Below are 17,063 nucleotides of genomic sequence, written 5' to 3' on the forward strand. Positions count from 1 at the left end.
ACAACATAAGAAACGTATATCCGGAAAAAAATTATCAATATATGCAGTAGATAAAAAGAGGCATTTTGCCAAACTTCCGGGCTCTAATCATAAGTAATAGCGCAAACTGTCACAGTTGAAAGAACACGATATAGAAGCAAAACAGTCTCAGTGAACATGGGTCCGCAAACGAGCCGTTTTCGAGATATTTGCGAATGTGTGGTTACAAGCCGCCACTGACTTCATTGTTTGTAAACGACGTCCTAGTTGCTAAAATGCTAATCATATGCTAGACAAAGACCCTTTAATTTTCTTCCGCACCCCTTTCAGCACCCCTTTCCAAAACCTATTTTCAGCCGAAATTACTGTAATAACTCCTCACAGACAAAATACTTAGAATGACAAAGAAATACTTTCTGGCACAAAAATATTAGTTTAAACAGACGATAAACACAGATCAGTACTAAATGCTCTTTAGTAATCGTGCATATTTGCTTACCAAAAAACTTAACCAAACATGATATTTATTTCACCCGAAAGCACTTATAACCTCCTTAGTGTCATTATATAATTTTGCTTTTGAGTAAAAAGGCTTTATTTTATTAGAGGGGTGATAAGAGTTAGGAAAATCATATCGTGATACTGAGCGTAGGCACTGAAGAAATACCACTGTTATTGTATACTACAGGTAAGCTATTGATACTAAATTGAAATGGAAGCCGCATTTACTTCTCTGTCATGTTGTTGTGGTCAAAGTAAGCAAGGAAACTTAATCAAGTCACTAGCAATTTTCAGTTTCACTGGCATATTTTCATAGAAATCTACTAAAAGTTGATTGGTATTTGATGTAGTGGCTAAAGCATACATGCATGTTTCATTTTTCTTTAGTTTCAACATCGCATCCCCTAAATTTCATTCCGCACCCCTTCAGCACCCCTAGATGATTGATCTTGGCTCCGCCGTTGCATTCATCTCTTCACTAAATCACACACAATCATTTGTTGACGCATACAGACCGAATACCACAGATGTCAGTCCCTTCTAGTTTCGAATTCCGACACACCAAGGAGCTGCTGTCAGTTGCTTGGTGCTACCGTCTGTTGGATCCAAGCCGAACTGCTTGATCAAAACATTTAACGATTGCTGATGTGATGTGGTGACTGATGACTGATGACAAAGAGAACCAATGATCGGTTAGTTAATTGAATTATCCAGCTTAACTATTTTTGTGGGAGCAGAAAAGGTTTATTATCCATTTACCTAGACTGATCTCACCCAACAGATCGGTAGGTGCCTGGGCTTACTCCGAGTTGATACCTTCTTAGGGTGCGAAATCATTGAAGACTGGTGGTGGGGGGTTGAGAAATATCTTAATCTACACACGCGCGCGCAGATATATAGTATTACGTATATATTTATAATGTTATTAATTATAAAATAAGTGACTACGTTTTTAAAAATACATTATTATTATTATTATTAAATGCATACAAAGAGAAATAATTTGATACTACCAGATATTTATAAACTAACAAACTAACTGGTTAAAGATGTCATTAAATTACAAAAATATGTATTTGAATGGGTTTAATTAATAAACAATTAACTGTTTTAATAAATAAAACAGTTTTTGTTTAGTTTTTGCTTTCTTTTACTTGTAATGTGTCTCGTATATATTCCTATTGGTGCAGCTCTGCTAATTGTGTCTTGAAAAATATAGTGTGTGTTCTGTGATAATATCGTTAGTAACGTGCATTTTAAGTCAAAACTAATTGCTTGTCTTTTGTTGTTGTACCAAAAGTGAGATCTGAACCACTATGTGCCTCCACCGGGTATGGAACCCAGGATCCTTTGATTACAAGGCGGCGACGCTACCACTTCGCCATCGGGGATGCCCATAACTCATATTTCGAGTTGTTTATTGTAATAATAATTGCTAATCCGTATCATTTACTAAACATAGAATTATCGTGTCTGTTCAATGGTGCTGGTACAAGAAAATTAAAGAAAATTTAGTTTCACACACACACACACATTATATATAAACACATTTGCGGGTCTGGCCCATCACTCAAAAAATCCTGGGTACGGGCCTGTCTCCAAACATACAATTCGTCAATTCTAACACTAAGAACATAGGAGGAAAAGCCACAGAATTGAAATACACATGAATAAGAGAGGGTAAAAATAAGTAACAATTCCTCCTCATTTCAGGGGGAGTCAAGTGCTTCACTTTTCCCTCCTCGCGGACTTCTGTGGAGACAAGAATCATGATTTTTCAAACTTCGTTCTCGTTCTTGGTCTTATCTCGGCAAGTCTCGTTTCGTTCTCGTCTCCATTTCTAAAAGTTTCTCGTCTAAGTATGTATAATCCCGAACCTAAAACACAGGCGTCGCCGTAATTTTTTATGGTCCGTGGGGGCAGACCATTAGCATAAAATTGAATAATATAATCAATAAATTGAATTGCCATCATTAACAAAAACCAATAATGGTTAAAATATTGTCAGTTTTTATTATTAAATCCTTGTTAAGACGCTTCTATACTCGATCTACCAAGTAAGAAATTACCCATCAAGGAAAACCATCCGAAGTTAGGGATAAATTTTAGCTGTTAGTTTACGTTGTATGATTCTTCACACAAAAATCTATTTTTTGTAATTGGAAGAATTAATGATGGTGTATAATATGACAACATGAAGGGCTGATCTGGTATTTGCATTTTACCAGTCCCCACTCCTATCCTTTACAAAATTTTAGTAAAACGTTTAGGGAAAAGGTTTATTTTTGGCACTTTTCTATCTCATTCCTTTACATTTTGTGGTAATTTCAAAAATTGATTTTGCATGTTGAACCCCTTTTGTAGATAGAGACCCGGGGGTGTAGCTTCCCCTCAGCTCCCCCTTTAAATAGAGGCCTGCATTTTACACACATTTTTTATCTAATGCACCTTCCATTTGGTTATTCTGTTTAGAAAACTAATCAACTTTGCCTAATTATTGTAATTAACTGCAAAAGTATATTTTTAAAAAAAGGAAATGCGATGTATGTTAATTATATGGGGGAAAGGGCGGGGAGTCGACTGACCGGTTTATTATGTACACATTACCACACAAACTACACAATCCAAAGAATCATATTTCATTACTCAGTCAACAAGTATACCCTGTCTCAGTTATCTCTGGAGGAAGACCGCACATAGCGCCAGAGAAGCGGAAGAAATCGAGTGGCAGAGCGAAGCAGTACACTCTGCTGCGAAGGCTGGTAACTGCAGTTGCCTTACCCCTCCTCGCAATCCCTTTCCCTCTTTACGTGTCCATTGGTGGAGCCGTCTCGCGTCACTACTTGCGCAGACACTTGTTTTCGTTCACCTACTCCAGAGATAGTTGGGAGAGGGTATATATAGGTCCAAGGGGTAAAGTACACGCTTTAAAATGGACGTATTGATTTTCTGAACTTGCCCGCCTACAAGAAGTAAATTCACAGGGTACCTTTCAAGCAACAGGGCACTGTAACAGACGCGATGTTCTAAAAAGCTGTGACGTATCATGTGCTAGTATTCTTAGATATATTCTCCGTTTAGCAGATCGGCTTCTCCTTGAAACGTGGTCAAAGACATTACGAAACCATGATTGCGTAACAGCACAGCAAGAATAATCGTCTGTGTCTTGTTTCAAAGTCAACAAAGCGAAAATCCTCGTTGGCAACGAAGTTATCACAAAAGATGAATCTTCATTCTCACACTCTGCATTATCGACAGAAGGTTGGTAAAATCTCAGGGTGTCTTTTAGTGGAAACACTTATCGTGGAATCTGACCATCGAACTGCATTTAGGCATCGATTTGACGAGATATGTACAGTTACATATCTGAGTGTAACATTCCAATTGAAAGATAATGGTAAAGTTACAATACAAAATTGTCCGCGACTGTACAACACTTGAATCATCCAGTATCAATATTATTTAAGCATATTCTATAAAAAGTACTGCACAAGAATCGTGTTCAATTACTTCAATCAATAGTTAACATGCACTATTTGTTTAATTATAAAGTGAAATCCTGAAATCATTTTATATGAAACAATGTAAATTCACTAGTGTAAATATTCAATGAAAAGTAAACAAAAGAGAATTGTGATAGAGATTGGATACGATTAAAAATTGCACTTTGATAGACTGACTGACTGACTGAGCTTGAGTTTTAAGTCCACTTTATGCACAGTAAGGCTAATCGGGACTTGACCTACAGTTTAATTGGGATCCGAACCACTATGGCACTTTGATAGATTTTGACTATTTCCAGTTTTGTAATTGAATGTAAGGAATGAGGCACGAGCGGCACGTTTGAAATGAATTGAAACACTTATTTGGAAATTGTTACTAGGCATCAAAAATTCTTCAACATATTCTGCTTATTGCTCTTAGATAATAACCATAGACATATGTAAATTAATTCTAATAACTAGGGCTCGTAAGTTGATTAAATGTCATCTTTTCTTCTGAGCGTCGGAAACAATGGAATACATGATATCAGTCCATTTTCCTTCACTTAGAACAAGAAAACATAATTTTTATTTTGCATTTCTTTGCATTTTTCGGCCTTTTTGGGTTTTAGATAATCTTTCAGTATTTTTTTCAGTTGCACCGTGTAACCAATTAGACGCGCGAGTGCAGAGAGCGGTGGCGCCGAGAGTTACGACGCGGCGGTAGGAGGTACTACGTGCACCTCGTTCTACAGGCTGCTGCGTTTCTTCTCGCGCTGGATTGGTCGCTTCCCCGCTCCTCACTTCTCTTGCCAGCATATAGAGCGCCCTCCGTAAGAGTAGAAAAAGACCTATAGTGGTTCGGAACCCTCTTTAAACTGTAGGTCCAGTCAGTCCCGATTAGCCTTACTTGCTGTGCATGAAGTGGACTTAAAACACAAAATAAATCTATAATTTATTCTTGACATTATAGGTCTTTTCCACTCTTACGCCGGCCGGTCCTACTTCTGGCGAGGTAGTTAAGTGGATATTACGCCGCAGACTAACCACACAACAGCAGTGGCGCAGAGAGACACAACGCGGCGGGAAGAAGTACTACGTGAACCTCGTTCTACTGTCTGCTGCGTTTCTTATCGTGCTGGATTGGTCGCTTCCCAGCTCCCCACTTCCCTTGCCAGCATTAGGATCGGCCGCCGTAACAGTAGAAAAGACCTTTAGTGGTAGATTATGAAATCATCGATGTCTGACATCACTCCATTTTTCGATCTAACTCAATGTTTACGTTTTTTTTCTTCTGGAACAAACCTAATTGCATTGAATTTCTGTATCAACTACCGAGATGATATGCTCTTTGTCTTTTTCCTCTCATCCGAAATGAATAATGAAATTTTCCAAGTGATTAGACCCCAACCACCAATCCACTTCGCGACTATCATCTCGTCCCGGTACATTTCCCTCATCGTGACAATCAGCCCCATTTCACAAGTGATATAGCTTCGTTCACACGGCTATCACGCCAATCCAAGCAAGTGCGCCATCTGTCTTAATCTGTTTCCATGGCCAATTGCGTTGTTCCCGTGTCCTGCGTGTGACCTTTTGAATGGAATCCCGTGAAATTCAGCAAGAAGTCGCCCAGCGTGGAAAAGAGCAATGTATGCACAATGATTTGCTGTGTGTTTGTTTATCGTTCCAAATGTGTCGTGTCGTTGCAGATGTCACACACTTGCTTGCCCAAGCCAACTGACCTTCTTATCTCGTATTTTGCTTACAAGTTCAGTACAAGTGCATTTCAACCTAGATACAAAAGCAACTGAAATATTAGACATCATGTCCCTGCAGTTAGAAAAAAACCTCTACATAGATATCACTAGGAGAACAGTTTTAAAACGGCAGATTCCACATGGCGATTCTAGAAACAACTGCACGTCACATTTGGCTAAATAACTGAATATCTCGCTCCTATGAAGGTAGAACTTGAAGGTCGTTACACATCCACATAATTGAGTAACTTGACATTGAAAATGTTAAAATAAATAACACTCTTTTTTTTTTTTCATTTTATGACGTCAATTCCAGTATATGACGTAATGTGTAATTCATGTGTTTTTTAGGTAACCTGAAGTTTCTCAATCACTAAGACTTATAGAGTGTTTCTTTCGACGTTTTAAAGTTTATCTTCGTGTTTTATTTGGTTTGTGGAATGTTGATAACTGGAATTGAAAAAGTTGTTTTATTCTCATGATATTAATAGTTCATTCAGTGTTTAGAGTTGAACAAGGGGAACTATGTATGGTAATGACGGCATTAGATATCAAATTCTGCATTTTGCCTCACATCTGAGGTGCTCTAAAAGTACCGTAGTTCATTTAAGCATGGTGTAAATTAAACGTTTTGCTTTGGGGCGGGGGTCGGGGATGCCCACTCAGTGGCGTATTTGTGATGTCATTTCGGGAGGAAGTTTTTATTGCCTATTCAAAATTCTATATATGCTACCAGTCAGTAAACCAAATCATTGCCTTACGATTCCAAGTACCGTAGAGCATTGATTCTAACCTATGTCGTTAAATCTTGTTACACACAATTTAGAAACACTTAGTATATTTACATCCGGTACTTTAGTATTATACGGACTACCTAATTTGTCTACGATAAATTATATTCCCCTAACCTAACCTAATTTAACCTAACCTAACCTAACCTAAGACGGTCTGATGTAAGGTAGTCCGTATATAGAGGTTCAGATCTCACTTTAAACTGTAGATCTAGCCCCGATTAGCCTTACTCTGCATAAAGTGGACTTAAAACACCAAATCAATCAATCAATCAATCCACCAAACACACATAGAAAAAGAGCTATAGAACTAATAACACCGAAAAGTTGACAAAATTTCTATTTCCAAGTTCAAAGGTAATGTCCATCTAACCTACGTACAAGTTTCTTGTGTACACTTGTAAAATGTAAAATGTCAGCACTATGATGTGAAAACTGGAATGTAAAACAGCCTGCTATTCTTTCGGATTGGTGAGGTTGCTCAGTTGCAGAATGGTGTCCTCCTTTAATACACAAGGCTGCATACTTTTCAGCAGGGAAATCTTTGATGACTGGGCAAAAATGATTTTTCAATTGTGTTCGTTATATGGTTAAGAAATGACATTCGCTATGCTTTCAATTCAATTTTATTGGAGGGGGATAAAAGCATCCCTGGTAGGGATAAATATATTTTCCTTTTGCCGTGGATATATTTTCCTTCTTTTGTGGGAAATTTGCACACTTCATTTAAGTCCCAAGCAGTGGCGTAACTAAGAATCATACATATTTTATATTTCACTGTCACGAATTTTGAGTAGCTCCTCTATTTGCTTGCGTTAGGATTATGAAATTTTGAAAATATAATGTTGTACACTTCTACGAAAGTTATATGAAGGCCCTAAAATATTCGTAAGTCCTGAAGTCGTTAATGTGGCAAGTTATATATCTTGAGCACAAGCAGATGGTAGCCAAGCTTACTACAGGCCCCTTTAATAAACAAAAAACACAGTGGTGATATATTTATATGTTTTTGCTTTTAACGTGAAGTCGGACACAAAATACAAGGAAATACTAATACACTGTATTACAAATTACATAAAATAGGGAAATGGTATCTCCAGAGATGAAAACAGTACTTGGTGTTATCAATCTTATGGCAAATATTAATCTTTTGGACGCTGTGGAACAGTTCCCAGCAGTGGGCATTGCAGTGTTTCATTAAAAATCGAGTATGTTAATTTCATACTCAGAAAAATATTTTCTTAAATTTGTCCTGTAAACCAGGAAATGTTTGATCGCTCACGTACAGTGGGATCCTTGAGTATTACCGTGCAAATTGTCCATGACTATTTTCATTCATTTCTCTCTTACATCCTATGTGTTTTTAAGCGGTGGAGTTTTATGTATGATGGTGCAGAAGTTGTCAACAGCTTGTTTTGAGTTTTCTTTTAATTCCTGAAGCTCTTATTGGGTCAAATAAAGTGCACGAACATGGTGATGGACAATTTGCAAGGTAATACTCATGGATCCCACTGTACACGTTAAGAAGCAAGTCGATTGTGGTGAACATTTTAAAATGTAACTTGCTCTAAGAAGGTTCAACACCTCCCCCTCCCCCCAACGCACGGTCTAGTATATGATTAGTAGATATTGATGAATACATAATATAACACCAGTGGCGGCGATTGGATTCCAAACCCGGGAGGGCAAGGTGCCAAAACGGATGGGAGAGGTTGATTGATTGATTTGTTGTTTTAAGTCCACCTAATCGCCGCCACTATGTAACACCCACACCCAAGCGGGGAGTCGAACCCAGGAGCTGTGGTTGTGAGATCGTGAGTTGACCATTCGACTCGCTCGGTCAACAGAATGGTGCTTTAAACTACATATAGATACATACATACAAGTATATACACACACAAACACACACACACATATGTATATACGTATGTGTATACATACAGTGTGTGTGCGTTTAATTGATTTTGTTTATTTAACGTTGCATTTCTGCCACGTTCGGCTAATTGCGACGATGGGTATGAGTGATGATTGAGTTGGTGTTTTAAGTCCACTTTTTGCACAGTAAGGCTAATCGGGACTGGACCTACAGTTTAAAGTGGGATCCGAACCACTATGTGCCTCCACCTGGAATCGAACCCTGGCCTTCTTGATTAGAAGGCAACGACGCTACCACTGCGCCGTCGGGGAGGCTCAGTATGAGTGATGATATGGCGAAACTATATATAAAGAATAATATTTATTAAATATGCTCATATAATGTGTGTGCCAGAGTAAGTTTTAATATAGCTGTTTATGTATATATTAGAATAAAACATGAAACTGATCGTGATCTACATGCAAAGTTACAAGTTTTTTAAATAAGTAATTTGGAGGGTTTTTATATGTTAAAGTAAATTTTCTTCCTAACCACGGATAATTTCAAGGAGCACTGTGAAGCAGCGGCGTATACTCTGGGTCATCTAGGTAATCGCAGATGACCCGGCTGTATTTCTTTTATATATATATATATATATATATATATATATACATTTCCTCGCAATATTCTTCCAAACCAATTTCGATGCATACATTTCCTTGCTTCCAGCGCGCGAATACTTCCAATCGTTTGCCACCGAATGTCCGGGAACCTTTCTCCAGCCGGTGAAATGACTTCAGGGAATCTCACCCTGACGTCATTCCTCCCGCTTTCCTTACAACCCTTGGCGAGGAGGGAGGAGAAAGGAAAGAGGGGGAGGAAACACTGCTTTTCAGGCGCGGTGATTCCGTGCCCAGGGTAAGCTCCTTCTTGTGAGAATCCACCGGTCGCACTCTCAACCTTGAGAGCCTTTCCGTTCCCTCCGCTCAACTAGGGAAAACATACCCGGTAGAGTGCGAAGAACAGGAAAACTGAATAACATGGGCAAACCAATTCTACGCTAATTTTCACTTTACATTTGCTTCTGTCTTGCTGATTTCTGTTACTTGAACATAAATTTATCAAAAGGGAAAAGCTTAAATATTGAAGATGAAGCAAACTGAATTAAAATTCAAGGCTTAAGCAATTAAAGCACCTATTTGCTGACTCCCCCCATTCTTGTATTTACAAAAATAGTGATTGTTTCTCCTCTCTAATCTTCAAAAGCAGCGAGAATACTTCTCTCACGGAACTGAATATTTTTTTAAAGGGAAACCCCCCTCCCCGAAATCCTACAAATATCTAATTTAAAAAGTGTATAGTGGTAATTCATTTTACTTCATTAGCAGGATTAAACACTTTGCTTAATACGTTGTAATAATCTGAGATTCATCTTCAGGACTTCTAACCCCACTGTTTCAAATTTATGTGGCGGCTGCTAATAAGGGATGATCCCCATCCCGAAATAAAATTCTGACTCTGACCTGCAATGATTCGAACTTTTAAAAACCTGTCATTTCGAGCTCGGAAAGGGATTTTTTTTATCATTCATAGGGAATTTCATTCTGAGCCAGGAACACAACAACAGAAGTTTGGCGCGTGAAACTGAATGCGTGTAGTCGTTGGCTTCGTGCTGTGCTTCGTGTTTATTATTTATTTAGGTGTTAGTGTTTGTCGTGATAGTGCTGTGTTAAAGGGTAATGGATGTGATACAAGATTTGCTGGTGAAACCTTTTGGAACAAGATCTTTTCAGGAGAAGTTGCAAATTGTTAATACAGGTAGGCCAGTGTCATCGCTTGAACTTATTTCTACACACAAAGACAAAATCGGGAATATGTGAGGCATTTTCGCAAGCAAATTATGACAAAACACCATGGTTGACAGGAAGTATAAGTGTTAATAAGCTTTGCATTTTTGTTAGCCGTGCTTACTTTTCGGGGCTGAAAAGAATGTATGGACGCGTGACTGTAATCTTTGCAACACTTGTGCCAAACATGAAAAATCCAAAAGTCACATAACTTCCTTTGTTAAGCTGCAATCTTTCGCCCAGACACGTATTGACGTGCAACTGGACAAACAGCGTGCTTTGGATGTAGTACGGCACAAGTAATCGAGTCCTGGAGTAAGTTGAATTTTGCACTTAAATTAATATTGCGGGTTTTTATTTCACTAGTGCACGTCTTTCATTTTTATATTTCACAGGCTGTTTTTTTATAGCTTTATAATACTGTCTTGTTTTATTATTTGAAATTCTACGCGTATAGTAAACTGCAATAACGAGAATTAATTGATTGTGATCGTAGCAATAAGACAAACATTCCGACACAATATTCCTAAATCCAATATGGAGCGTGACATAAATTGCACGGAAACTTTTGGAGTTTGAGGATCAAAAGGTCGGAGATTACCCACTCGTTAGAACCAGCATACGCCACTGCTGTGAAGTTTCGGAGGGAGCAGTGCCTCCCGTCCCCGATTTAAAGTAAAGTCTGCCAAAACAAACTGCATTTCAATCTTAAAGGAGACGTCGCTGACAATCATCACCTTGCACAAGAATCGATCTTCGCAGATCAAGGCCAATTCAACCGACCGCGTGTCGTGCAAATGGGTGACTGACCACGTGTCGCACGCTTTTGATATCTCGCCCACCCTCCAGACCACTCGATCCGAAGGGAGGAACGAATGCGTGCATCGAAGACGAACTTGCAAGGGCTCCATTCGCACACCACATCACGTGATTGCCTCGCTTTGTGTACGTCCCCTTCTGCCACCAGAAAAGGTTGCGATACACGGTCAGCTGTTTGTGGCAGTTGGAATCTGGTCCCGTTGCGATTCGGTCATGGACGAGGTGGATCTCCGTCAGGAAATTCTCTCTAACGGGAGCGACTTGGAATGCACCGTCAAAAGGTTCTGGGTGAGTATTTGCTCAGTTGTTTTCTCGGTGTTATATATTTTGCATGCAGCACCGTAGCTGCAAAGCTAGATATAGAACTGAGGGTTTGCAAAACTGCCCTAGTTTCATGTGACCCGATCCCTTTCCCAACTTCATTGCCGATTCAAGTTATTTTCGTGGATTGGTTGTGAATCTAAAGCCTGGTCCACACGTAATGTTCTGTCGTCAGTCATGCATAATCATGCCAAACGGATCAAACAAAACATTACGTGTGGACGGCAAGTTTGACGTCTTGCATGAGTTTGACAACCGCTCAAAAGACGGATGGGCTTGAGCTTTGTTTTGAAGCAAAACTGTCAAAATTCGCATGATTTTGCGCCGGATCTGTTGATGTTGGATGAGCAAGGTCTTGTTTATTTTTAATTTCTGGGGACACTAGCGTTTATTTGCAGTAGGTGTTTACATTTGTACGTAATACATGCCTATCCTCATGTTCACGGAGCAACTTGACATGTGAGAATTTATTCCGGTCCAAGTTCCTTTTGCTTTATTGCGATTTGACCATGCTACGAATGCAATTTTAACATTGTTCTATTTCGATTTACGTCTGTTCATACATGCTACGGAGTTTTAGCGATTACTTAACATTTTGTTCAAAATATGCTTTCGTGGTTACATTAGGCAGGCCAGGTTTGGTTCTCTCTGCATTCTACCAAGGTTCAGATTTACTTCTACACTAATTCTCACTAGTCTACGATACTTACAGTCGCTTGTCAACGGAAAATACATTGTCCATGGGAAACGCACATGCTTGCGTAAAGTAAATTACCAGAAGTATCTCGGATTGCTTTGAAATTACGCATACTCACTAATTTCGGCCTCGTAATCTAGAATCTGCAGTTAAAAATTGGCGGTCACTTCAAGAAATTTCGAAATTACGTGAACATATTAACGCTACGATTGTCGATACACTTTTATGGTAGCCATGTTTGTTGATGTGAACAAGTGAAGTTCGCTACCCGTTGCATGGAGCGTTCATTTGCATTTGAGAAAATTGCGTCTTGCATAAGGTGGGAAAAATGTTTGCCCCACAAGCCATCCACGGTAATGTTTGGTTAGGCAAGCATAGTAAAAATTAAGGGTCGTCATAAACATGGTTTTGAAACTCTTAATCATTGCAAAAAGTAGTTGTTTTCTTCATAAATAAAGTGTGTTTACTCCGTTCACGGACGCACTTATTTCGACTTACTTTGCAATTTGTGGACATGACCGCCAAATTTCAACTGCAGATTCGTGATTAGGAGGCCAAAATTAGTGAGTATGCCGAATTTCAAACGCATTGGAGATACTTCCGGTATTGTAAATTCGCTCCGGTAATTATTAAGTTGTTGTTTTCAACATAAATAACTTTTTTCGAAATCCAAACACTGTTCCATTACTTTAAGGAACGTTCAAATTTCGTGTGACAATGCAAGTCTCGATTATCAAGCAGGCCTTGTATCGGAAATATAATTTTGAAAAGTGATATTAAAACAATCAGTTTTCGTTTCCTCTTTTAAAAATCATTTTTCAGTTTTGTTTATTTCATTAAAAATACTTAGCTACAGATGGTGTTATTCCAACCAATCAGATTATCAGAATTAGAATCAAAGCCACGTGTTTTCCTCGTTGGAGACCTCATTATATCCACGGGTGCCCACAGGGGGGGGGGGATTATGGCGCAGGCTGTGCCATCGAAATTTTTTGGGGGGATTTTTCCTTTCAAATAATATAAAATTCAACAGTTATATGCATTTTTCCAAAATATATGTAAAAATGTACACCTTAAATGTATATTTTATACATTAGATGAAGAAAAGAAATTGTTTAAGGCTATTATCGAAAGGAGAGGGAGAAATATCCAACTCTTACATATTAGGCCTTAATTGAAACGTGGGTTCTGGGGGTATTCTGAATTAAATGTTGGGGGGGGGGGCAGTATACAACTCTAGGTCTTAGATTATGGCGGGTATTTTAGTTAGAGGGGGGGATTGAGCATTAAATTGAGAGGGTATCCAATTCTTGTGTATTACTATTGCCTTAGACTTTTACGGAACTTCTGGTGTGGAGACTTTGAATTAATTTTTTGGAGGAGGCAATATTCACTCTTCAATATCAACAGTAAGTCTAAAATTGGCATGGAAATTTTGACGGTAGAATTGAGTATTAAATTTAAAAGGTGAGATAGGAAACTCATGGTAAACTGTTATATCTTAGATTGTCAAGGGATTTCTATAGTGGAGAAAGAGTTCGAACATTAAATTTTGGAGACTGTATTTAGCAATATACAGGATGTAACAACCATTAACCCCCCCCCCCCCGCCCTTTGAATTGTAGACAAACCTGCAAAATGTTTAAGAGCATGCGTATGATGAGAGGATGGTATACCATTAAATCAGACCAATGACCACCATTTACTCCAGAGGATCTGTGTGCACACCGCCATTTTCATGGCACAGTATTATTCGCCTCCAGGTGCGATGTGAAATCCTCCGTAATATAAGATGTCAGATCTGGATTTCAGGTGGCCATTTTAAGAGAATACCTCAATGATGTGTTCAGACACAAATGGATTGGACGAGGATCGCCAAATATACCAGCATCTCTAAAATGGCCAACCCAAAGTCCAAATCTGACATCTTGTGATAATGCGCTATGGGGACACATCAAACAGAAATCGCCCATAATTGTTATCAGACAACTGGGGAACTTCAAGAAGCTGTTCGCAGTGAGTTTGCTTCCCTCACGCCAGACATGTTACGGAGGATCTCACATCGCAGCTGGAGGTGAATAATACTGTGCCATATTACGTCATTGTTCTTGGGCAATAGGAGGGCTGAAAATTATATTGAACTTGTGAATGACCTTATATGTGCCTATGAGAAACTGAAATGCAACACGTCACTCAAAATGCACTTCATTCACTCACATATCGACGTTTTCCCTGAAGATTGTGGGGCGTTTAGTGATGAACATGGTGAGAGGTTTCACCAAGAAATCTCTGTAATGGAACATCGACACCAAAGAAGATTCGGTGCTTCAGTGTTGGCAGATTTCTGCTGGACTTTGCAGAAAGACTCTCATCTTCCCCATAAGCGGCAGGCGAAGAGAAAACGCGTGTTGTAAACAAGGTAGCTGTTAATAGTGTATCTTTAATTTAACTAAATTGACTAGCATTTCATGTACTTAGTCTAAAGTACTTTGATTTATTTTTTCACATGATTTGTGAATAGGTTACATTTTACTAGTTTGCATTGTTAGTTTGCATTGTAAAAACTAGTCTGACAAAAATGATGTGATATATGGAATCAGCAAGCTTGTCATTCAAAAATTTTGAATAGAATATGAAAAATATATGTATCAGTATTTCAGTAGCAATATAAACTTCAGCACCCTGTATCTTAAAAACTAGAGCCATTCGAGAAAAACGAACTCCATATTTGTGATCAGCGCATCGAATTAACCCCAAAACCACTGTCAATTGTTTGGTAATTAAATGTGTGTTAGACAGTGCTACGCTTGTTAGACCATGGCCCATTATAATATGTGAAGAACATAAAAGTTTCAATAACTTCCAAACCTGAGCTAATCTAGATTTTTAATTGTCATTTTCAACTTCAGCACACTCAAATCCATATACGTAAATCAGCTATTTTGGCCTCTGTAAAAAACAGTTAAAATTTGTTGTCTAGTTTAATCAAGGGGTTCCGGGTTGGATACCCGGTGGAGGCACATAGTGGTTAGGAACCCACTTTAAACTGTAGGTCAAGTCCCAATTAGCCTTACTGCGCATAAAGTGGACTTAGAACACAAAATCAACCAACCACTAATCTACGATACTTACTGTCGCTTGTCAACGAGAAAACCTTGCCTATGGGAAGCGCGCATGCTTGCGTAAGGTAAGTTTTAAGTTTGTTTTTTCAACATAAATAACTTTTTTCGAATCCAAACAATGCTCATTACTTTTAATCAGGTTCAAATTTCGTGTGACAATGATTTTCAAAATTCTACGATATTTAGTATTTCTGCTAGGAGAATTTGAAAAAAAAAATCATAAAAGAATCTGAACCGTTACCCCGGACAGTCTCTGTGCGAATAATGTGAACTTGGATTAACCTTCAACTCTTTTGGGAACAGAAGAGATAGTCAACTTTGATTTAAAGTAGAAAGTAAAGTTCATGTTGAGGGATAGTTAAACAAAATGGCATTTTGAATGAAACACTACAGTTTAGGTGTATTTCAGTTTGCTAATTGTTATTATAAGAATGGCTAAAAATGCGAATTTTTAAATTTTAATTAGTTGGCTCCTCTTAGTTTAGTCTCTCAGTTCAAACAATCAAAAATCCCCAACAAAACTTTGCACGAGATAAAACGTTGCTATGGCTTACGTAACTTAAAATATGTTCTGAAAAGTCAAGTAATCCTTCCACTTTCCATTCATTGCGTTCCGTAAAACCACAAATAACTTTCACTTGTGCGAATATTTCACATACTTCCTTCCAAAATTGAATTCTGAGAAATAACTGACACATTTGAAGCTCTGGGGAAATTGTCTGGCCACTTTCCTTATTACTACTGGAATTTGTCAGAAATCGGTAATCTTAGAGAAGCTAGCTCTATACTGAGTTGATCGTCACCTGCAGAAATCGGTAATCCTAGAGAAGCTAGTTCTATATTGAGTTGATCGTTGCCTGCAGAAATCGGTAATCCTAGAAAAGCTATTTCTATATTGAGTTGATCGTCGCCTGCAGAAATCGGTAATCCTAGAGAAGCTATTTCTATATTGAGTTGATCGTCGCCTGTAGAAATCGGTAATCATAGAGAAGCTAGTTCTATATTGAGTTGATCGTCGCCTGCAGAAATCGGTAATCCTAGAGAAGCTAGTTCTATATTGGGTTGATCGCCGCCTTCAGAAATCAGTAATCATAGAGAAGCTAGTTCTATATTGAGCTGATCGTCGCCTGCAGAAATCGGTAATCCTAGGGAAGCTAGTTCTATATTGGGTTGATCACCGCCTGCAGAAATCGGTAATCCTAGAGAAGCTAGTTCTACATTGGGTTGATCGCCGCCTGCAGAAATCGGTAATCCTAGAGAAGCTAGTACTATATTGAGCTGATCGTCGCCTGCAGAAATCGGTAATCCTAGAGAAGCTAGTTCTATATTGAGTTGATCGTCGCCTGCAGAAATCGGTAATCCTAGAGAAGCTATTTCTATATTGGGTTGATCGCCGCCTTCAGAAATCAGTAATCATAGAGAAGCTAGTTCTATATTGAGCTGATCGTCGCCTGCAGAAATCGGTAATTCTAGAGAAGCTAGTTCTATATTGGGTTGATAGCCGCCGGCAGAAATCGGTATTCATAGAGAAGCTAGTTCTATATTGAGCTGATCGTTGACTACAGAAACCTAAAATCGTTGAGAAGCTCGGATTTTTATGTAATAACAAGAACCCCAAATCTAAATTATGTAACCTTCTCCACTATATTATTTGTATGATAGAATCACTACAAAATCCTTTTTATTATTAGTTTTTATGTATGTTCAATGTTGTTTTTTTAGTGACAGCTATACTTCTTCTTTTATGCAGTTTCCAATATAACTTGCTGTAGGGCTGGCCTACGTGACGGAGAAAGCCAGCTAGCAGAAGGCTGTTAGTTTTAAAATCTTGTCCTTTCAACCTGAAGGAAAGGGGGGGGGAGGGTTGAAAAAAAGTTCAGTTTCCTGTT

General features: G+C 38.5%; 1 protein-coding gene across 1 annotated transcript in view; it reads left to right on the top strand.

Moving 5' to 3' along the window:
• Positions 1–11,148: 11,148 nt before the first annotated feature.
• The window catches only part of LOC145988885 (transmembrane protein 120 homolog), a 67,475-nt gene continuing 61,560 nt past the window's right edge, over positions 11,149–17,063 (top strand). The window contains exon 1 of the mRNA XM_083124166.1: positions 11,149–11,322. Within this exon, the coding sequence (XP_082980292.1) occupies positions 11,248–11,322 (75 nt within the window). The 5' untranslated portion in view covers positions 11,149–11,247. The remainder of the gene's footprint in view (positions 11,323–17,063) is intronic.

The sequence above is a fragment of the Lepisma saccharinum genome, chromosome 6 (genome assembly GCF_977018435.1).
Source record: "Lepisma saccharinum chromosome 6, izLepSacc3.1, whole genome shotgun sequence".
Classification (NCBI taxonomy): Eukaryota; Metazoa; Arthropoda; class Insecta; order Zygentoma; family Lepismatidae; genus Lepisma; species Lepisma saccharinum.